Below are 24,498 nucleotides of genomic sequence, written 5' to 3' on the forward strand. Positions count from 1 at the left end.
GGAAAATCTTTATAATCTGTTTTCGGCCAGAAATTTTGCTGTTAAGGGGGTCAGAATTCAACGATTTGACTTTTGAGAACTCTACCAAACTCCTTCGCCAATTTTGGGTATAAATACTTGAAATTTTAGATATAGGTTCCTAGGACATGGATCTAACTTAATAACTTCATTTGAGCCCAAAACAATAAATGTTAAGGGGCCATAATAACAGAATTTAATTTAGTACAATTGCAATTAAAGAAATCCAAAGAAAATTATAAAACAATATTTAAAAATGTAAAGTATTACTAATAATCAAGTATATTATTACAGAAAAATATGTCTTGTACGTCTTATGTCTGCAATATTAAACTGATAATAAATTCAGAAAGAATTCTGCTAGATATATCCAAAATATCTCACAATAATTACAGAATTAAACAGTAAAAATATTGTTGGGATAACAAAATTTTATCCTACACTGCAAATTGGTATGAGTGTGCAAGTTTATAGAAACTTCCAATCGGAAATCTGGAGTTATTTATACAAATTAATTTTTTTACAACCTATTTCCAATGAAGCAGCATCTGTATCTTATGCATGTTCAAATACAAGCATTTATAAATGGAATAAACAATGTGAAAAGATAATGTATGCAAAGGAGGGGGGATATCTTACATACCATGAAATGCATGTGTCTAGCATATGAATGATGCTAAAACTACACTGGAAGAAAGGCAAGTAATTTTTTCTTATGTGTCCCTTTTTATATCATGGATTGTAGAACTTCTTACCATCATGAAAAGGAAAATTTCAGCTTTGAAATTCCTCTGGTAAATGTATGTGTAAGTATGTAAAAGAGGGGAAGGTAATGCTGCAACTGCGTCAATTAAAATATTCCCCTTAATGGCCTAATGGATAGAAGCATCTATGCTGAGTTCAAATCCTGTTAGATCCATGTTGTTCTAATACTGTTGGGAAAGGTATGAACCTGCAATTCCATTCTTAGTTAGAGACAAAATAGTGAATTTGTTCACATCATTGTATACAATTGTTATTTTATTTTTTATGGCATTACTTCAAACAGTTGATAGGCATGCCAAGTTTCGTTGACAAAACTAATCTGCACCAATTATTTTATTGTATTTCTAAAATCAAGTATGTTTTAAGAATGAATATGTTTATTATGTGATTTTGCAGAAACCAAAGTCAAGTGACTTTGCTTTCCCCCAACCAGGCTGTTCTATACACATGGGATGATCCAGCTGCTGAAAGAACTCTCATGTGGAATGTCTGCGGTGGAAAGAAACCAAGCTTCCCAGCATGTATTACGAAGGTTAATAATTCAATTCTTATATTTTTCTTATGTTTTATGCTGAATCACTTTAAAAATATTTCAGATTACAACTTTCTTTTTAAATTTCATTTTGAGTTTTTTATTTTATTATTTTAGGCTAAGAAAAATAACAAAGTTTCATAGAAATGTGTGATTAGAAAGGATGTTGAAAAAATATTCTTTAACTTGCAGTTCCTGTTAACTAGCATTGCCTGGTGGAAGCATGACACAGGTTCAGAACAGAATAGTTAAAGGTCTCACCCCCTTGAAAATGAATAAACTATGGTTGTTGTTGGTGGCCACTGCTGTCCCTTTGAAAATAGAGGATACTGGTGGCTGTGCCCCAAATTAAATAATCTGGTTTCCACTGTCTGGCATTGTTTTCCGGTGGGAACTAGTGGAAGCCCCTGTCTATGATTGTCAGCATTGTTGGTTACTGGCGATTAGTGCTGGTTTTAGGTGATAACCTACAGGTACTGGTATCTTATAAAAAAAGCATTTAAGGGCAAAACATTGTTGCATACTTATTTGTCATGTTTAAATTAGTATAACTTCAAAAAATTACGAAAAATGGTCCATTAGTAAAATAATAATGATTAAAAACAGAATTTTTTTAAGTTAGGGATTCTCACTGTATATTAACTCTTTAGAGTGATCGAAATCAGTGATAGATAACTGTCTTCTACCGATGACAGTATCTTTCAAGTCTGCCATTGTTTTTCTTCTCGGTATACTGCAAACATTTTTTTTTTAAGTAGTTCTTTTACTGGTCAATTTTTAGGACATTCATTATCAACATTAAGACCAAGAAGGAAAAAGTAGTCTTAGCTGTTTCTGTGTGTTGTTCAAATCTTTCTCTTCTTTTTTGGGGAGTTGAAGGAGTCAAATCTTCCACAATTCCAGTTTTAAGTCATCTTTTTTAACATGTTAGGTGATAGTACAGAATAATTACAAAACACCCTTCTTTTTACATGTGAGGAATGAGTTTTCTAAATAATACCATAATAATTCCAGCATGGTAATATACATCTATTAGAAAAAAAAAGAGAAAGACGTCTTTGAAGTAGCGATAATTGTTCAGAAAAAGAAAATTAAATAAAATGCTTTACAGAAAATAAAGGTGATAAAAAACAAATATATAACAAATAAGTGTTTCCATAGTCAATAAAATTTACTTTAAAACCTACCTGCATAATATTTTGGTGTTTTAACTTATTTGTAAGCGTTTATTCAGTTCTAAAAAGAAAGTGTCAACATGATAAGTCACAGCCTAGGTAATCAGTCGAAAATATAAAATTAAATCAAATCTTCAATGACATAATTAATCCCAAACAGTAACTAAGTACTTTAATTAGAGAGCTTTGGGAACAGAATGCTCTAATAATATAGACACATATATGCTATTATGTACCTGTTTACTTGTCTATTGTCTGGAAAATCTATCTCGATAATGAAGCATAAAAACTTCCTAGTATGGAGGAAAAGATAACCCATAATGAAAGAATAACAACAATCGAAATAAAGTTTATATATATATATATATATATATATATATATATATATATATATATAAACCTTTGCCTGTGTAATTACTTCAGACACTGCATTAGAGTGGAAAATATAATTCTCAGTATACCATCTTTATTGAAATAATATAAATAAGCCTGTATATTTGTTCACTGACCATTAATTTGACTATGTGGGCATATATTTTATAAATAAACAAATAATAAATAAAAAAGAGAAACAAATGAACAGATAAAACAGAGCGAGGAATAAAATAAACAAATAAATAAATAGAGCTTATCAATAAAATAGATAATAGGGAAGTTGCTACCAGAAGAAAAATCAATATAAAAACCTAAGATAGGTAAGTAACAATGATTGGGGTATAATATTACTTCAGATCAAAGCAATAACTTAGGCCAATAAACAACCGCCACGTTAAAATGAAACCAATACCTCTCAGCTGCAACAGCTTGTTCACACAGAATCGTACTTCCCTCTCTTTCTTCATCCCACCATACCCCTTTTCTTCACCACACTTCCCTCCAAAATCTCTACTGCTCACATTCACAAACTATACATCCCGCTTTCTTTCAGAGCATAAATCACACCTGAATATCTATATATATATAAATCTAATTCTTGGTTCGTTAGTTATCAATAAAACGATATTTCTACATAACCAATTTAATTGAAATTTTCAAACAGTCTATCCTTAGAGTCGAGGAATTTTTTATGTTATTAAAATAAATTAATATAGTAAATTAAAAATTAAATAAAAATATTTTATGTAAGTCGATTCTGCATGATTCTTCTGGGTTTTACTTCGAGTAGTTATTTCAATTCATGTACCACGATTTGACGACTCTAATCGATAAGTAAAAAAAAAATCCCCTATTTTTTAAATTTAAATTCATTCATTTATCTTCCCAATTTTTTAATTTAAAAAAAATTGCTCGCCAAAAGGTGCGTTTTGAGTTGAAACATAAAAGTTGAGGAACCTTAACAAAACCAACTTTGTTGTAAAACTCATTTTTAATAAAATTGGCAGCACACAGTTTTTTTTTTTTTTTTTTTTTTTAAACAGTTGTTTTTATATAAGAAAATATGAACTTTTTTCTATTATTAAAATTATAAATTGTTAGGTGAAAGTACAGTTTTTTTTTTTCGAAGAAAATTCACAGTATATATGTATTTTGGTAATGTGCTGAAATAATACCTTTTTTATTTTTTATTTCGGCCATTCTTTCCATGGAGAGGTGAGGGTGTTTTGTAACTATTTTTTGCTTTCAATTAACAATTTATTATTAAAAAAAAGATATTCTGAAATTATAAAAAGAAAAAAGATATTGTGAAAGTTGAATTAAATTTGAAAAAAACAATGTGGACGGTGCATTCCACATTGTAGCCAGAGCCTATTTGGCAATAAGGTCCGATTAAGATTCGATTGTTTTGTTTTTACTTGTTTTTATCGTAAAAAGGTTAAAGTTTTTTTTTTTTTCAAGAAAACCTTTTTAACAAGTTTGAAAGTACACTTTTCTTTTTTTTTTTTTTTTTTACAGAAGTTGCTTTTATATGAGAAAATATGAATGCTTTTTCTTTATTAAAGAAATTGTTAGGTGAAATACAGAACCGTTTCGGTAGATTTGCCGTTTAGTTGTACAAATATCCTCCAACTAGGTAATCACTAAAATGGACTCTTAAAAGCCAACACTGGTATCGAGCAGAAGGTTTTTTTTACGTTTCACAAACTTTAAATGGCTAAAATATAATCACATAATTATTGAAAATGTGATCATGTGATTAAAATTTAATTTAAATTAACCACATTGTGTAACAAATTTAAAAAATAATGCAACATGCAAGATTACAATGATTAAATATGTTTTATTTTATAATTTAACATTAAAAACATTGAACAATAAAAATAAAATTTTGGGTACTTATGTATTTTTTTTTTTACTGTGCTGAAATAATATTATTTTGAAAGCCATTCTTTACATGGGGAGGATGTTTTGTAACTATTCTGTGCTTACACCTTACAGTTAAAAAAAAGAAGAAGATATTGTGAAACTTTAATTTAACCTGAAAAAAACTATTTAAAAATAGCGTGGTATCAAAAATGCATAAGCACCAAATTTTGGTTTCATTTTACAGTATATATTGTTCTCGGCCGTATCTGATGGCAGATACTACCGTGCTATTTTTATAGGTGTTTTATTTTTCAGTTTAAATTCAAGTTTCACAACATCTTTTTTTTTTTTTTTTTTGTAAATTGTAAGGTGGAAGCACAGAATAGTTATAAAAACCCTCTCAGCTCCTCATTAAGAATGGTTTTCAAAATAATAACATTATTATTTTAGCTCGGCACCAAAAAACCATAAGTACCCAAAATTTTTATTGGGTAATGTTTTTAATTTTAAATAAACTAAAACATTTAATCATTTTAAAACTTCATCTTATTATATTTTTTTAATGTGTTAAGCAACATGGTTAATTTAAATTAAATTTTAATCACATGATCACATTTTCAATAATTATGTGCTTATATTTTACCCATTTAAAGTTTGTAAAACATGTAAACAAACTTTTGCTTGATATCGGTGTCTACCTTTAAGAATCCCTTTTAGCAATTACCTGGTTTGAGGATATTTGTACAACTAAATGGCAAATCTGCCAAAGTTTCTACCAAAAAAACCATTATTTTCTCAGCCATAGATTCGAAAAAGTTGTCAAAAACAAATATATAACAAATATTATCAAAAAAAAATATATAACAAATATTATCAAAGGCAAGATAAGTTACTTTTTTACCAAGCTGGATAATTTTTAGTGTTTTTATTTAATGTAAAATGTTTATTTGGCTCGAAAAACACTGTTTACCGCTATATTTGAAAATTACAAATGGCGGCAGACTCTGTGTTAAACATACTAAGTTTGAGAAAATGAGTTAAAACTAAAAAACTATACAAATTACTGTTAAATAACCACCGAATATATGTCAGCCTATGTCACGGTAACGTATATTGAGTGAATTCCTAACAGTATTTTGTATAGTTTTATAGTTTTAACTCATTTTCCCAAACTTAACATGTTCAACACAGTCTGCCGCCATTTGTATTTTTCAAATATACTGATAAACACTGCATGTTTTCGAACTGAGTAAACATTTTACATTAAATAAAAACACTCAAATCTTATCCAGTTAGGTAGAAAAGTAACTTATCTTGATGTTGATAACATTTATTTGTTATATATTAATTTTTCGATGACTTTTTCTTATCTGCGTTTAGTAATACCAACCCTTTTTATTTAATGTAATGTTTAGTTGGCTCGAAAAACAGTGTTTATCGGTGTATTTGAAAAATACAAATGGTGGCGGACACTGTTGATTACGTTAAGTTTAGGAAAATGAGTTAAAACTAAAAAACTATACAAAATACTGTCAGAAACCCACCGAATATGTCAGCCTATGTCACGGTAACATATATTTGATGGGTTTCTGACACTGTTTCGTATAGTTTTTAACTTATTTTCCCAAACTTAACATATTCAACAGAGTCCACGACCATTTGTCTTTTTCAAATACATCGATAAACACTGTTTTTCGAGCTGATTAAACATTCTACATTAAATAAAACACTAAAAAATCCTCCAATTAGGTAGCAACGTAACTTACCTTACCTTTGCTTTCATTTATTTGTTTTCGGACAACTTTTTTGAATCTGTGTATAGTAACGCCCCCCCCCCCACCTCACCCAAATACTAATTAAAAACTCACATTTTTTTAATACAAAAAAACAAAAAAAAACTTGATTTAGCGTTTCAACATTTTAGCAACGTTCAGCTTAATCCATTGATTGTTGATCAAGTCCAAGCCATGATTGACGGAAACTCCCGAGGATCCGGATACAATTCTGCAAGAGTACCATTTTTTTCATTTTCGTCTTTTTATTCACTTTTTGGGGTGAATTGCTGTACTAAGAATATAAGAAACATGCATTTTCTCTTTTTATTAGATTTTTCCATTGCACCAAATTGAGCCACTGCAACGTGTGGCAGGGTACAGCTAGTATTTTATAAAAAACAAATGTAAACTTGAGTCTCATTTCAATGTTGTTCCGTTTTTGGTCCAATAAGATGGTCCCTTTAAATTGAGATTCCTCTGAAACATGTATATACACATGTAACCAATAATGTTTGTATAATAGACTATATACCAGCTGTGTCCTCCATTGAGCACTCCTTAATAATCACGCGGGTTTCATTGGATTTACATTTAGGAAGTCAATCTATACAACCATTATTAAATATATATATATATATATATTTGTTTTTCTTTTACTATTGGCGTCCTTCCTTCTTGATAGACGATGGAGAATCACGCATGAAGGTTATCATGAAGTGACGTCTCCAAGGCGCGAACCTGGGCAAAGTAAAGGGGGGTTCTAATCTGGCCAGTATTCAAGACCCACGCTTGACTTCACTAGCATGTTCTAAAGGAATGCAGAGCAGTACGTTTGGCACCAGTTAGGTTGCAGGAGTTGCCGAAGTCAATCAATGATTCCATAATTTTTCCCAATTCTGATACAATTTTCGATTCTGTTCTAAATTTCTGATTCTGATTTTTAAAAAATTTCTTAACACTTAATTAAAGATTCGATACCTTTTAAAAATGTTCAGATGACTGTACCGACCACCTTGTGTAATGTCCAATATATTTTGCAAAATGTAAAAATACATTTGGGAGGGGAGCATATATTACAAGAGTAGTTCTTTCTAAATATTTTTAGCAATATTTTCTTTGTAACTGATTGAAAATTGTGAGACAAGATTTGTTTTCCTTTGAAAGCAAATCTTATTTGCATTTGGTTGTCGTTAATACCATTTGAAGTTTTTACAGACGATTAAAAAGAATCAACGATTCGTATTCAAAATAAGAAAACAGTTTAGGAAGAGAATAGTCAACAAAACCAGTCCCATATCAAGAATGAGTTTCTACATAATAATGTTACTGTTTAGAAAACCATTCTTAATATTGTGATGGGTTTCTGCTAAATATTCTTACCTACCCTCTAGAATTGGAGAAATGTTGATTTTTTTTTTTTTTTTTTTGTTGCAATTATAAAGATTTGGTCAGTTAGATTGATTTGCATTAGTGTAAATAAAAAATCAAAGTAAATAAATAAATAAAAATGATGATGATAACAATAATAGTAATAATAATAATAGTAAAAATAGCAGTAAAAAAAATCATCATCATCCTCCTCCTCCAAGCAAGGAGACCGAATGTCATAATAGTTTACAAGAAGGAAAAGTTCTGCCAGATTGTAGATTTTGCTGTTCCAGCAAATCAAAGTGAAGATTAAGGAGACAGGGAAGCAGAGAAAATACACAGAATCGGCCAGAGAGCTCAAAGGGATAAGAAAGGTGAAGAAAGGTTAAGATAATACCAATAATAGTAGGAGCACTAAGAACAATACCGAAAAAATTTGAAAAAAGAATTGGCAAGATTGAAATCAGAGGGATGACTGAGAAGATACAACCGATAACAATAATGAAAACATCTGAAATATTAAGGAAAACATTTGAGTGCAGCAACTAAAATATATGAGCACCACCGCTAGCTGAGCATACAGAAACTACTAAGGAGGTAAAACACACAAAAAACATCATTTGAAAACTGGATAATTACATAATTGTAAGTTCCCCCTCTTTTTTTTTCCTCATCTCCATAAATTACTGCCACACCAAAAAGTAAGAGGGTCAAGGAGGATGGAAAGACTGAGGAGAGAAAGCATAATCAAACCTCTGCTGGATGAGTGCGAAGAGGACTGGGACCTTTGGGGAGGTTTATTGTCACTCATATCCCAGTGAAGACCAATGGTCGCTACCAATGAGAAATCAATGGCAGATGACTGTTGCAATAACACAAATTAATTTGCAAAGGTTGTTGAAGGAATTGAAAAGTACTGGAAATCTGAGGAGACTTGTTGTCACTCAGACTCCAAGGAACACCATAAACTGTTTTCAAAGAGAATTTTTTTATGATGGCCTGTGTGAAAGCTTCGAAAGAGTAATAGTAATAATAGATTAACATCTTTAGCTAAATCACTTTTCTCAAAATTAGATTCTACTTTTTTGAGATGATTACGTGACAGAAAGAAAAAAAAATATTTTCAAATTTTGGGTAGAAAATAAAAATCGTACATAAATTTAACGTAAAATGATAATCATTTTTTAATCGCACAAAAATCAAAACAAAATACTTGTGGAACATAACATTTTTGCTTAATTGTTGACATTTGATGTGTTTCTGCCAGCGTTTAATTTTTGATTTTGAACAGTTTGCAAGTATCCTTGTGAAGGGCTTATGAACAGCCATTTTTTATTCTAACTCAACAGGACAACGGCATTATGAATATGCATGCATAACGTAATAGCTATTGGTTCATGTTTTATTTTTTGCCTTGTTTAAAAAAAAACATGATATAACTAAGAAATATAATTTAGGTGACCGAAATAGAAATTAATCAGAACTAGTCTTTGTTACCACTGACCGTTTATGTTTTATTAACAAACGGCACAAACGATTTTCTTCATCTTCATCGTTGCTGATCGATTAATTCCTATTTCAGTCACCTAAATTATTTTTCTTAGTTATACCATGTTTTTTTGTTTTTAAATAATATTAAATGTATTAACGTATTAGTATTATTAACATATATATTTTAGGTAGGATTTAAAAAAATTTTTTTTTGAGGTGGGTGGTTGCAATTTATAATTTTTTTCAACAATATTTGAAGGGGTGGCAATTAATAATGTTTTTAATACTTTTTATTAACATAAGAATATCAAACTGATTATTTAAAAATAAAATAATTTTTCTTATTTTTAAAATATTTTTAGTATTTCTACAGAATTTGAATGGAACTGTTTTTTTATAATCCTAATCCTATCCAAATTAACCCTAAGTTTCAGGTTTACTTTAATAGAGTCTGTTTGGTTCATTTTCAATCATGAAGTAGCACAGAATAAAATTCCATACATAGTGATCCTCCACTCAAACACCTAAACAATTTTACGGATATTTTTTATCTAGCAAATCATTCTTTCTAATTCCATCCGAGTCAACACAGGAAACAGGTCTTGCTAATATGATATATAAGAATATATGAGTCAATGATGTGTCGGATATGGACGATTTGTGACTCCTGAAGAAATTCTATTATGCTATAGAAAGAGAATCTAAATGGAGATCTTTCATTACATGATTGCATAAGAGTTGAACTGTTAAAAACAGGAACTGCGGGCAATTCTCAAAAAATAAACATGGCTGAAGAAATTGTAGCACATGCAAGAGAAGAGTTTATTTCTGATCAATTGGCTAATTTGATGTCATGAATAGTCTAACAGAATTAACAGTTGGATTTTTCTAAAGAATGTGTTCATATTCACACGTGTCTAAAATAATGCAATAAAAAATATGAAAAAAGAAACAAACCTTTTCTTGTTAAAATTAATGTTTTCATCATTATTAACCTACATATATGCATATATTGTTTGATTTACATGAATATTGATACAAAAGTATTTTCCAAAAAAAATAAACAGTGAAAAAAAATTATAACTTAAAAATTTTTATGAAAGTTTTTATTTTATCCACATTTCTCAAAATTGCTTAATCATCATGGTATTATTTCGACATTAAATTATTAATTGAACCAGATTGTTATAAAACTAATTTTATTGCTTTAATCTCTATAAATTGGATGTAAATAGCATTAAAAAATTTAAATCTTGAGAATTTGCTTAGAATTTTGAAGTCAGAAATGATTTTCTCTAATAGTTTAAATGCTTCCAAATTCCTTTCAAATTTCAAAAGATTACAACGTAATCTCTTCTTTTCTTACAAAGATCAGAATAGCTGCATTTTAGTGGATTTAATTTCATAAATTATTTTTTTTAAATTGGATTTTTAAATGACATTTTATTTTACTTTATTGCATTTTTAATTCAAATGAATATTTAATTAAGAATAAATAATAAAAGTAATAATTCATTGTGTAATTAAAAAAAATGATTAAAAATATGTATATGAATGAAATGGAAATGCTACTCTATATTGTAGGATGGCTATGGTGATGTCCACATGAGAATCCAATCTTTATGTGTCAAATCAGAATCTGCAGATTACCACGATGTAGAAGATAGTAGCCCGGAAGGTAAGTGAGTTACCATATTAAAAAATAAAAATAATTTGTAGTTTAAACTTCTCATCATATGAATATTCCTCGTGATAATATGCTGTGTAATTTAAGCTAAATTTATAAGTGAAAAAATGTTTTCCTTTTCATATGTTCTTACATTTTTTGTACCAAATTTTTTTTCAATTTTTAAATAGAATTGTTTAGTTGTGTCAGATAAATAGAATCTAAGAGGATATATTAAAAAAAAAACAGTTGTGGTTTAATAGTGTTTTAATCGGAACACATGAACATTTTTCTGTATTTATTGGAATCACTCCAGACAATACATGAGGCCACTTGATGTAAGGTACTAACAAGAATGAAGATGATTATTGCTAAGACAGAAGAAAAGACCAAGGTTATAAATAAGAGGAAAACAGTGAGCAAGAAGAAAGTGGTACAAGATTGCACTTCTCCAAAAGAATCTATTGGAATAGAAAACTGTATTAAAATGCAAATTGATTGAGACTGCTCGATCAACGAGTTGAATGAGTTGGAACAAAAGAAGCCAGGAATAGATCAGACAATTCTGAAGGACACATGCTATAATAGTATTTATAAAAAAGACTATTAGCATCATGTTTGTAAGAGAAGAAAGACTGAGAACCAATCAAATTACAGATACGTTTCTACATCTTATTATTATTAAGAACATCAAATGGGATAGAGATTCACAAGCGCAAATATGACAACAATACTTCATAAATGATCTGATAGTAGATTTGTAGAAATAGAGAATAGCCTCAGGTGTGAGAAAGATTTTGCAGTGACTTTACGAAAAGCAGAAAGATCTAATGTATGAACAAGAAAGATTTGATGATAAAGAAAGATTAAGACGTTTCAGGATCGATTTCCCCTCAAAAACCGAACCATCCATGAGAATCACAGGAAGAAATGGGATACGCCTACAATGGACATCATGAGCTAAGTCTTAAAAGGATTAAATGAAATAAGTCATTTTGTACTCGCATTGTGCGCCATATAACTGGCAACAGATTGTGCAAAGTGCCTCTTGTCTCATCACTTTTTTTCGACATCACATAGAGCTTTAATGACTATATAAACTGGTTAAATTTCTGTATCACTGATTCATAGCGTCAGCATGAGCACTCCAGTAAGTTGTAGACAATCTCTAGCACATCCCAATGATGTGTCGACAAAGCAAAAAAAAGTTAATGCCTCAAGATTTCAAAAAAACGTTACACAAGATGAATTGTTAGGAAACAAATGTATCCTACAAAGGTTCAAAGCATGGTTGAAACAAGGTACAAAAGCGGCCCTCAGATTAATGTCTTTGATCTTTTGTTGCACACTGTCAAGGATTCCAGACATACTTGTTGTATTATCGTACCGCTGTTTTATCTTTCAGTTGAAAAGAGCAAGGAATAACTCCTGCACTTTAACTGTACAACTGCTAACGCATACATATCAAATTACGGTTGACATATGTAAAATGTCCAGTATGCTATGAAAAAGTATGCCAAAGTATTTTGCACTTTTGATATCAGAAATGAGTTTCCTATTCACATATTTTGCCAAGAGAGAAATGGTCTGTTCTTAATTTGAGGTAACACGTATGGACGTACTACCTGACTGTGTGTTTTGCTGGAGTTTGATAAAATGTTTTTTTTAATACTACATTGTAGTAAGATAACATACATGGATAATTTACATGCGAAACTGACCCGACTCTAAATTCTTAAATTTATTTTTTTTGTTTTTTTTCTTCTCCCATGACAGGTGATTTTCCAGATTAGCTAAGAAAACAAAAAAGAGGCAAAAAAATAAATACACAATAAATAAATGTTACCAAAGACAAGCTAAGTTACTATTGTACTTGACTCAATAAGTTTTTTTGCATTTTAATTTATTTTAAAGTGTTTTTTTTTTTTTCACTTGAACATGAAAGTAGTATAAAGCCTGTCGAGTTAAAACCAAAAAAAAAATGGTGGTCTCATTTGAGCCATAGTCAAGTCTCGATAATTGCTGAAAAATCGAAAATTAAACAAATTACTGATAGAAATGCATCCAATAAATGTCACTAATTGTGCAAAAATATAAAGTTCTATCAATATTTATTTTTGAATTTTGAGCAATTGAGACTCGATTATGACTCGAATGATACTACCATTTTATTTTTCATTCTAACTCGACAGGCTTTACACTACCTTTATTTTAAAGTAAAAAGTAAATTAAAATGAATTAAAATATCGAAAAATTTATCTAGGTAGGCAGAAGAGTAACTTAGCTTACCTTTGATAACATTTATTTGTTGTGTATTTATTTTCTCACACTTTTATTGCTTTGTTGAATATTCTGGAAAATCACCAGCCAAATATTTCTGTTTGTTTACACGTAATTACAGAAAAAAGTAGAATCTTATTTTGTTTAGAATTGTTGAGTAGCCGAAGATATTAAGCTACTACAACAACAATAATAATAATAAGGGAAAGAGGTGGAAAGTACTGGAATCTGGGGGACTTCTTATAACCTGGATTCTAGGGAACACTCCACAGAGAAATCTTTGATGATGGCCTGTGAGAGAACTTCTAGTGACTACTACTACTACTAATAATAATAATAATAATAATAAGAAGAAGAAGAAGAAGAAGAATGGCATTTCCAGTACAGTTAAGAAAATGATAAAGTGATAAAAAAAAAACAATATATAAAGGGTGTGTTTTTCAATAGACAGTTGTAAGAAAAAGTGGTCAAAATATTGAATAAGTTTTTTAGTGTTTTTCCTTACTTTAAAATGTTTATTCTGTTCAAAAGGCAACTAATCTCGAGTGTTTTTTTTTTGTTGTTGTTTTTTTTTTTTGTTTTTTTACATGGTAGTCACCACTTATCAAGGCCCGGAGGCCACTTGGGGTTAAGGGTTATTGTGTGTACAGTAATCAATGGGATAATATCGTAGTAATCGTTAGTAATGGAGATTTGATAAAGTGGATTACTTAAAGGGGCGGTTTATCAGGAATTTGTTTATGTTGGACTTGAAGACATCCAAGTTGTAGTCAGGTGAAAAACAGGCAAACGGAAGAGAGTTCTACAGGTGTGCACTTCTAAGGAAGAAGCTTTGTTCATGGAATCTACATTTTGATTTAGCACAGATATGTTATGTGAGAACAAGAAAAAATGGGTGATACGCAACTCTCACATCTTTGAAGTCTAGATGATGGCTCAAACATAAAAATAAAACAAAATGCTGATAGAAACCCACTCAATAAACGTTACCAAAGGCAAGATACATTACTTTTCTGCATGGTCAAAGATTATATTTAACTTTTACCAAGAAAACACTTTGCATTATATTAAAATAAAAGTTTAAACTTCAAACAAAAATAAATAAAAATTTGTTAGTAATTAATTTGCAATTCATGAAAATTATTTTGAATGTCTTTAAAATAGTTTGTTAAAAATATACTTACATTTTTATGTTGGCAAGTTGTCACTATGTTTTGTGCGTCTTGTCAGTGGATGGGAAATGTGAAAACTAAATTGCCAAACATTATCAAAGATACTAATTACCAAAAATAAGTTCTATTAGTAGTCTGAGATTTTATTGCCTTATATTTACATCCAACTCCATCTTTTATATATACAGAAATTTTGTTTTACAACCAGTACTGAAATTTAAAGAAGAAATGGCGTCAAAACTTGTTATCATATTAGTGCAAAAAGTTTGAATTCATTAATTCTATTAATGCCCAATTCATCTAACACTAAGACTTTGAAATTGTCAAAAGCTTCTTTTTTTTTAACACTTTTTTGATGATCATTTATAAGATTTGCCAAGCTGGCTAAGGGACATCAGACAAAAAATACAATATAATTTTTTAAAGAAGGCAAAATCCCAATAACATAAAATAAATAAATCAAAAACATTAAAAATCACTTTTTATATTTTACTTTTAATTTAGAGAAATAAAAAAACTATGGAATAAATGTCAAATGATAATAGATTTTAGAATCATTCTTAAAGAGGATATAGTTTTAAATAGGATTTATGTGCCGATACATAGTTTGAAATATTTACTTTTGCTTTAAAGCATATTTGCTTTAAAACAAGAGTAAATAAATAGTCGATTTTCCTAAGTGTTCAATCTAAAAATACAGTTCTTGCATAAATTTTTATTAATTATGTTAATAAAAAGTAGTAAATTGAAATCCTATTACCAGATAAATTTATTATAATATATTTCGATTTATGTCAGCGATTTTAATATTTTGTAAATATTAAAAAAAAAAAAAATCAATTACTTTGTTTGAAACTTAAATGGAATTCGAAAAAAGCTATTGAATAGAAAGTTATTTAAATATTATTTGAGGAAGAGCGCTAAGTTCCTATCTAAGATTATATCCCCATATAGAACGACCCTAAACTTTAATTTCAATAAATTATTTATTACATAGTTGCTTAATGTTTCTACAATCCTGAAATTACATAATTTTTTGTTGCTAATTTTCTGGTGGCCAATTTTCCATTGCATCATTTTCTGGGTATCATTTAATCATGCGGCGATTTTAGATTTGGATGTTGGTGTAGCAAGTGTTCAGCAGTGCATAATTGAGTTTTAACAGTAGACTGTCCGGTTTTAAAGTTGAGTTTTGACAGCAGAGCGTCGAGATTTGGAATAATAAGTTTTTGACAGTGATGTGTTGAATTTAACCAAAAGAATTTATGCAAAGTTTATTTTTTTGTTTTTCTTTTATACAAGTAAAATAATTTTACATTGTATTTTGATGTCATGATTTTAGTTTTAGTAATAATTTTAAAATAATAAATATTTTTAGTACCAATAATGGAAAATTAAGGTAAAAATTGAAAAGAATTGTTATTGAATCAGATTTTTCTTTTCTTTTTTTTTTTTTACAAAGGAGTCATACCTTATCAAGGTCTGGAGGCCACGTGAGGATAAGGATTAATGAGTGTATAGTAGTCTATGGGAAATATTGTAGTAATCGTTAGTAGTGGAAATTTGATGAATTGGATTACTTAAGGGAAGAGCTCATCAAGAACTTGTTCACATTGGTATTGAAGATGACTATATTGTAGTCAGTTGAAAAGCAGGAAAATGAAACAGATTTCCACAGGCTTGCAGTTCTAAGAAAATGTTTTGTTCATGGAATCTACGTTTAGGTTTAGGCACAGATAAAGACTGGGGGAAATTTTTGATAGTGGTTTCAGAGATGAGTGTTTTTCATGAAAGTCAGGCAAGGGGGGATCATAAATTGGAGCTTAGATGAGCACTTGCCATGAAAATAATGATAAAGCAGGCTTGCAACATCTCTTCTGTGGGAAAGAGGTTGCAGGGAAGAGAAAAGGGCATTCCTCACTAGGCTATGAAGTTTATTTTGAACTCTGTCAAAGTAGGATAAACTGCTTCTAGCAGTTCCTGCATAGATGTGGCGACACTTGGAAGTACTTGGCTCTTATACAGGTAAAGAATTACCATCAGTAGTGATATCTATTGGAGTGGTTGAACGATCCCACCATTTTTCCAGCAGCTTTGGCAATGGATTTGATGTGTTCCAGCTCAGATCAGGAGTAAAGCCAAACCCAGAAGCTTGTCAAAGTATAGAGCCTCCTCAAGACAAAAACCATTCATTTCAGTTGATGCCACACGAGGATCAGAGCATTGATGATGTAAAGATAGAAACTTGGTTTTAGATGCATTAAAATTAACCAGCCACCTCTTTTCCCATTGCACCATGTGATCAAGATCAGAGGAGAGAGAACCAGAAAGAACTTGGTTATTTACAGCCTTTGAAGTGTTGCCATAAATGGTAGTGTCGCCAGCATAAATGTCTACATTGACACAGATCAGGAGAAGAATTGGGCCCAGGATGGTCCTCTGAGGGACTTCAGCATTAATAATGTGAGCTTCTGATTTCTGTCCATCAATCACTACTCTTATGACCCTATCAGAGATAAATAATTTAATAATTGAGAAGACATTTCCAGCTATACCGTAGCTGGAGATTTTGTGGAGTAGACCTTTATACCATACCCTATCAAAGTCCATTGATATGTCAAGAGCAATTGGACAAGAAAGGAAGATCCGTTGAGAGATTTGCTAATCCTATGAGATATACAGCACATCTGCTGTAGATCTAGCAGAATGGAAACCATATTGCAAATTACTGAGGAGGTTGTTTTTGCTGAGGTGGTTGACTACTTCTCTATTTAACACAGATTCCAGCAACTTACTCATGACGCACAGGAGACTGATTGGTCTGTATTGAGAGGGAGATGACCAATCACCTGAATTTTAAAATATGGGACATACTGATGAGGTTTTCCAGGATGTTGGGAAGCAATTAGCAGCTTTGTAAGTAAGGGAGCTAGTTCTGGTTGAAGCTTTTTCAACACTATAATTGGAATGCCATCAAGGCCAGTTGCTTTACTGGAATCAAGGGTTTTGATTAGCTTAACAACATCACATACATGTAGCATAGCATGTCTTCAGACACAGGAGGAAATTTCTTGGCAAAGAGTTTGGCTTTGGTCAGTGCTGACGAGATTATCTCAGGTCCATTGATGATGGTTGGAATAGAGCACACACTTCTATTCAGGACCCTGTTTGTTATTTGCCAAAACTGGTGGGAACCAAGCTGCTGCTCAGCTAGTTTGAACTTGATGGACTGAGCATACAACTCTCTTGCGTTCTTTATTACTCTTTTACAGTCATTGCTGGCAGTTCTGAAGGCAACTTCAGTCTCAGTACATCTCTTACATTGGAAGCAATGGAAATAGTGATTTCTGTGCACAATGGCAGCAGCACATTCTGGAGAGAACCACAGCTAAGTGTTAGGTTTTTGCTGGAAACTTTTGGAGGGTATGAAGCGGTCTATACCTATAATTAATCATTCTGTCCTGTCTGATTCTATAGAGGGCACATTCTTTTTAAACATGGAATGTGGAGGTAGATCTAATATAAATGTACAAAAGCTATCCCAGTCAGCCATAGAGTATTGATATACTGTACGATGAAGCGGTATGTAAGAGGACTTATTACATTTTGTTTTTATCTTAACTGAGACAACCGAGTATTTGGAAGATCCCAGTGGAGACAGAAAAGAGAATGAAAGCTCGGGGCAATTTGTGAAAAAAAGGTTTAGAAGACTTGCATACTGACCATCAGCCTCAGGCACATGGGTGGGTTCGTGAACAATCTAATGTAGGTCATAAGCAATGGAGAAATCATGACTGAACCTCCCTTCATTATCTGTCTTTTTTGAGTGGGCTAACTATTCCACATTGTGAACATTGAATTCTCCACAGTCAAGGATGAACAGATGTGATGTGGTCAATTTTCTTAAAGATAATAACTCTGCTGTTGTGGGGGTGATAGAGGGAAAATATAAATGCAATGGTGCAAGCAAGTGCAGCCCAGAAGCACATATAAGGCAATTTAGAGTATTCTCTGAAGATGTCCCTACCACATAGAAAGCCATCTCTAATATTCCATGCCCATGGCGATCTTGGGCTTCAGATTAGGATGTTAAATTAGAATATCCTTTAATTATGAACTCATCTCGGGACATAGTCGATCCAATGCCAGTTTTGCTTAGGAAGAATAGGTCTGGTTTGGTCTTCTGTACTGAAAGGTTGAAATGTTGGCACACATTTTCTATTTCGATACCCTAAAACGTTCCAATTTTTATGAAATAATAGCCCAAACACTAGTAGATATATTTAAAAGTATATCGCTCACTCAATGGAAAATTATATATCAGTGAATTGATACACATTGAAAATTATATATCAGCGAATTGATACACATTGAAAAATTATATATCAGCGAATTGATACACATTGAAAAATATATATCAGCGAATTGATACACATGGAAAATTATATATCAGCGAATTGATACACATTGAAAAATATATATCAGCGAATTGATACACATTGAAAAATATATATCAGCGAATTGATACACATTGAAAAATATATATCAGCGAATTGATACACAGGCAAAACTGAAAGTTTTGTATTTTTGGCTATTTCGTTTTGTTGTTATTAATGATACAGAGTTAAAACATCATATCACTCGATAAAATGTTACAACAATGTCTTTTGTTGGTAACCAAAATTATAGCAATTGAAACACATAAAAGCTGAAAACATTCCTATTTTTCCTACTCACAAATTTTTCTGACAATCTATTAGAAAATTGCTGACAAAACTAAGGGTTCATAAATTATTTCTGGGGAAATCTGCGTCTTTACCACTGTTTTCAGACTATTTTTGGCACCTTAGCCTGGTTGAAACATTTTGTTTTAAATGACATTGTGTCACCTCTCTAGTGCTGACACTCAGGCCCCTCCCCCCCGCTTAGCTACACTACTGTATACCTCAGTCCTCAACTGAACTCAGATCAACTGCATATTTTCAACTGTTTACTATCATGTATTTTAATTAAGATTTTATCATCTTAAAATTAATATTGTTTCATATCTAAATTATTTTTCTTCATGTTCCATATCCCCTTCATCTCTTTTTTGTCTTTTCTATCTTAGCTTTCATATAGTTTGTTCTGTTTGCATTGATTTGTACAACTGTCAATAGTGATTCCATTTCTTTGTTCAAGTGTTCATTCTGTAGTAATGTCCATGTGTTAATCTTTAGTCTTATAAATCGCGCATGTAGCTGTTTCTCTTCCTATTTTCCTTGCCTTTTCATTTCTTGTTTTGTTGCTCACCTTGACAGTGCTTTTGGCAACAGTAATCAACCTTTCTGTATTTTGTCTCAAATTTAATTACATCATTCACGCAAAATTGAATATTTACCAGTACTCTTCCTCCTCCTTTCCTTTTTACATAAAGTCAGCCAGTATGTACAGTGCCTTGTGCATGGTCATTAGCTTCTTAGTTCTGATCTAGTTTATGAATGGTTTGAAATATCTTACTACCCAAGTAACTTTTAACTAGATTTTATAGTTTTAATTAGGTTTCTGCTATATAATTTTGTTTTCATGAGTTTTCTTGTTGTTTTTTTTTTGGGGGGGGGGTCTTTTTTAATCATATCTTATGCTGATGGTGTTTTTTTTTTCCAGAATACATAGGTAATTATAGGTCTCATGTTTAGAAAGTGTTCCCATCAAATATCGATTAGACAATTCTACACCTTCTATTGCTTTCAGTTTTACCATTTTCATTCCAAAAAGCATGAAATTTTCCATTCTGAACTGCATTCCTATATTCTGGCTAAAGATCTTAGTCTTGTTTATAAATGTTTCTAGCTCCTTTCTTTCTTTTTCAAATAGTTTAATGTCCTCAATATGCATAAGGTAATTTATTTTTTCATTTGTCTCTGTAAATTTGAATCCCATAAAATATCTCCTGAGTATCCTGATGAGTGCTATCATATCTATGATAAACTGGAGTGGAAGATGCCTCTCTGTATTTTTATCTGTTAGAAATTGGCCTCTGACTGTCAGTTTCGGTCTCCATGTCTCCATAAAGTTGATAATTTTGTCAGATATTTTATAATTCAGTTATTCATACTAAGGTGATTGTATCATAGGCTTTTTTGTAGTTGATCTATGCTATAGATATGATTAGTTATTGAAGATCTTTTAGGATATTTGTTCATCTTGTCAATTTCCAGTGTTTTTTCTGATCCTTGGGGGTAGTCCATGACTATCAAGGGAGTAGTAGATAGCTTCACTCATTTATGCCATTAAAATCTTTTACATGGTTGGTAGATAGGTTATTGGTCCATGGTTGCTTGGGATCATTTCTGTATCATCTTTTTGGATAATGTGATTCTTCTTTGAGTCCTTTAGTTAATGAATGTCCTCTTTGCATAGGATTTGTGTTAACCTTTCATGTAGGGTTATCAACTTCTGGAACGAAAATCTATGTCTTCTGTTGTGTTAAAATCATTTGTCATAACGTTTTGAAGAAAATATTGTTTTAACTACATTTTAAACTCTTTCCAATGTATTCGCAATGAGGACATAATTCTGTTTGTATTTCATTCTATTTCTCTTTTTAGATGACAGTGATGAACCAGATTGCTTGTTGAACCCTGTTATAGATTCCTTCCAAGCAAGAACTCGGAGTGATAAAGTAGTTATCTATTGGATGTCATTCCTAGATGGTCACCAACGAGTGTTACTGTTCACCCGGGATGAAAGAGTTGCCAGTGCTGTCCGACAGGTAAGGCACAACATTTAGCCAGCTTCACTTGTTAGATATCTCCAAGCTCATCTCCAACCAATAGTTGCTTTGGATGTCTAGCAAAATAGATTTACAAGCAAGAATTATTTTTTTAAAAAATCAAATTAAATTCAGATTAATATTGACAAAAGTTTTTTTTTAGTCTTTGTTTTATTTAAAAAAATTTTTTGAAATGGTTGAATTTTATCATATAGATATTTTATTCTACTGTATATTGTGTTGTACATACAATCTTTGTTTTTTAGCTGTGAAATTAAGGTGAGCTTCCTTATCCGCTGGCAGAAAACGGACACGTGTTTTAACATTCCTTTCTTTCACATACTGAAGAATTGTCATTTATTAGTTGTTTCTGATTAATTTTCTATCAATTTTATGAATCAATGGAAGGCCCCTTTAATGCTTTTTATTATACCACTTTGGACACTCTATTTGAATTGATATCATTTCAATTTTTCATAAATAAAGGTAAATATTATCTCTCTCTCTTTCTCTCCAATCTCTCTCTCTCTCTCTCTCATATATATATATATATATATATATATATATATATATATATATATATATATATATATATCGAGCTTATCATATATCTGCATTACAACGAGCACTGTTCTTTTCTTGTATTTTAATTAAATTAGTAATTTTACTATCACATTAAAATACACTCTGCTCTTTAGACTACTGTTCTAACCCCCTTCATATATATATATATATATATATATATATATATATATGTATATGATGATGAATAAAAACAATTAAGCATATATTAACACTTTACAGCAGTTTAATAATTCATCTAATTATTAATAAGTCTTAATAAATTTCTGAACGGTTTAATACAAATTAAAATTTCTGAAAACGTTCAAGAATTTAAAAGACTTTTCAGGATTGGGGAAGCAATAAAATTGCAGTAAAGGATTGAATACACTACATATTTATTATTTTTATTTTTTTTTTTTATTATTATTATTATTATTATTATTATTATTATTATTATTATTATTATTATTTTTATTATTATTATTATTATTTTTATTATTATTATTATTATTATTATTATTATTTTTATTATTATTATTATTTTTATTATTATTATTATTATTATTATTTTTATTATTATTATTATTATTTTTATTATTATTATTATTATTATTATTATTATTATTATTATTACAACAACAACAACAACAACAAAAAAAAAAGAAGCTATATCTACAGAAATAATACTAAGCTTTTTGAATGCGCAAAGTTTTCTATTTTGATTTGGCTTTGTTTCGATTTTGAGAAGTTGATTCTCTCTCTCATATATATATATATATATATATAGTGGTAGTTTGATTTCGTTTCCTAGAAGTACATCCACTGAAACAACATGTGTCTACCAAAAAAGTGCTCAATGAGTTAACAGAGCATATTATATTAAATTTATTTATACAAACAAACGCCGATAACCTTGCCCTGATGATGTTATTTCTCTGAAATAAGAAATTACAGAAACATGTATGCACATATGTAGCCATTTGTTTATATAAATGAATTTAATATAATTTAATATAATAATTTAATGATATATATATATATGATACAAATGGAGGTGGAAAGACCGAAGAATTGATTAAATTGGAGTAGTGGGGGATAAGGAAAGATTCCATCAAATGGCATGTAGATTTATTGTTTATTGTTTATAGGATTGTTCCTTGTAGGAAAAAATGGCATTAACGGTGTTGTTTATTTTTATGTCCCTTTTATGTTCATATATTCTCTTGTCGAGACTGCATTGTGTTTTGCCAATGTATATCTGTCCACAGTCATGACAGCGTATGGAATATATGCCAGCTTTGATTTTGAAATTAGATTTGGGTTTATGGATTGTTGAGGATGTTATTTCAGATATTTCAATACCTATTTCGTTTAGTTTTTTATATATGCCATTGTTTTTACTATTGGTAGGTAGGATAATACTTTTGTTAAGTGCTTTTTTTTTAATTATTGGGCTGTCTTGATTGCACTTAGAGATTTCTGGGGCTTTTCTTTTGGCATTTAGTAGAATTTCTAGGGCTTTTCTTGTTGCGTTTAGTAAGATTTCTAGGTCTTTTCTTTTGGCATTTAGTAAGATTTTTAAGGCTTTTCTTTTGGAATTTAGTAAGATTTCTAGGTCTTTTGTTTTGGCGCTTAGTATTGTAATTCTTAAAATTTTTATTTAATTTCATGGTAATGGCTTTTATTTTGGATGACTTAGGCAGGAAAATCAAGATATCGTCTATGTATCTTAAGTAAGATGCATTTTTAAGCAATCTATATTTAAGGATCCAATTTCTATAAGCTCCAGAAATAGACATGCTAAGACTCCACTAAGAGGGTTACTCATCGGTAGGCTAAACTTTTGTTTGTAGTAAAATTTGTCAAAGGTGAAATATGTCATGTCGACACGTAGATTTATGGTGTTGATTATATTATCTATTGGAAATCGGAAATTAATGTTTATTTTCTTTAGATGTTTTGAAAGTAGGTTGAGGCATATTTTGATGGAGATATTGGTATACAAAGATTCAATATAAAGACTTTTATAATTTTGTTAGTTAGGTTGAGGATTTTTATTTTGGTGAGTAAGTCACTAGAATTTCTGATAATGGGGTTGATAATTTTGCAATGGCCCATGCAATTTTATGGGTAGCACTTGTGAATAAAATGTAGTACAATCTAACCTGGTACAATGTGCCGTCCATTTCAACAAAGAGAAAAAGACCAAAAAAAGATGGCAACTTCTGCTATTTATTGACTTGTGGTCATGTGAGGTAATGAGATTTGAGGGAAATATGCAAATGGGATGCAGTCAGTTTTTCAAATAAAAAGCCTGTGTCAGAGAGAGTGGGTCTCTTTGGCAGAAATAAGTTTCTGACATGTGCATTGGGGTTTAACACCGAGAATTGCAGAAAGTAGAAAATAATGGTTGGGAATTTTTTCTGATGATTTAACTGTCTGATAATACCAACAAATTTAACTGCAAGCTATTTTAGCACAACAACGAAAATGGGCGAATGAGTAAGATTAAGCAGCAACATCCTAAAGGCGATGTAGTAGTGTGGCTTAACAAGCTGAAGTTGGTGGCAAAGCTGCAGAAGATTGAAGATATAACCATATTGATTCCAATGTATTTGGAAGGGAATGCTCTAGCAGTTTATCTAAAAATGGGAGTGACAGATCAGACCATTGCTGAGAGTATTTTAAACCGAT

At 30.5% G+C, this 24,498-nt stretch overlaps 1 protein-coding gene across 5 annotated transcripts in view; it reads left to right on the top strand.

Annotated features, from left to right (window-relative positions):
* LOC145286018 (intermembrane lipid transfer protein VPS13A-like) overlaps positions 1-24,498 on the top strand; it is a 965,259-nt gene that overhangs the window by 761,853 nt on the left and 178,908 nt on the right. For all 5 annotated transcript variants that reach the window (XM_080134633.1, XM_080134635.1, XM_080134636.1 and 2 more), the window contains 3 exons: positions 1,180-1,315; positions 10,953-11,046; positions 21,077-21,240. In XM_080134633.1, the coding sequence (XP_079990759.1) occupies positions 1,180-1,315; positions 10,953-11,046; positions 21,077-21,240 (394 nt within the window). The remainder of the gene's footprint in view (positions 1-1,179; positions 1,316-10,952; positions 11,047-21,076; positions 21,241-24,498) is intronic.

The sequence above is a fragment of the Euprymna scolopes genome, chromosome 10 (genome assembly GCF_053919585.1).
Source record: "Euprymna scolopes isolate OS-2025 chromosome 10, ASM5391958v1, whole genome shotgun sequence".
NCBI lineage: Eukaryota > Metazoa > Mollusca > Cephalopoda > Sepiida > Sepiolidae > Euprymna > Euprymna scolopes.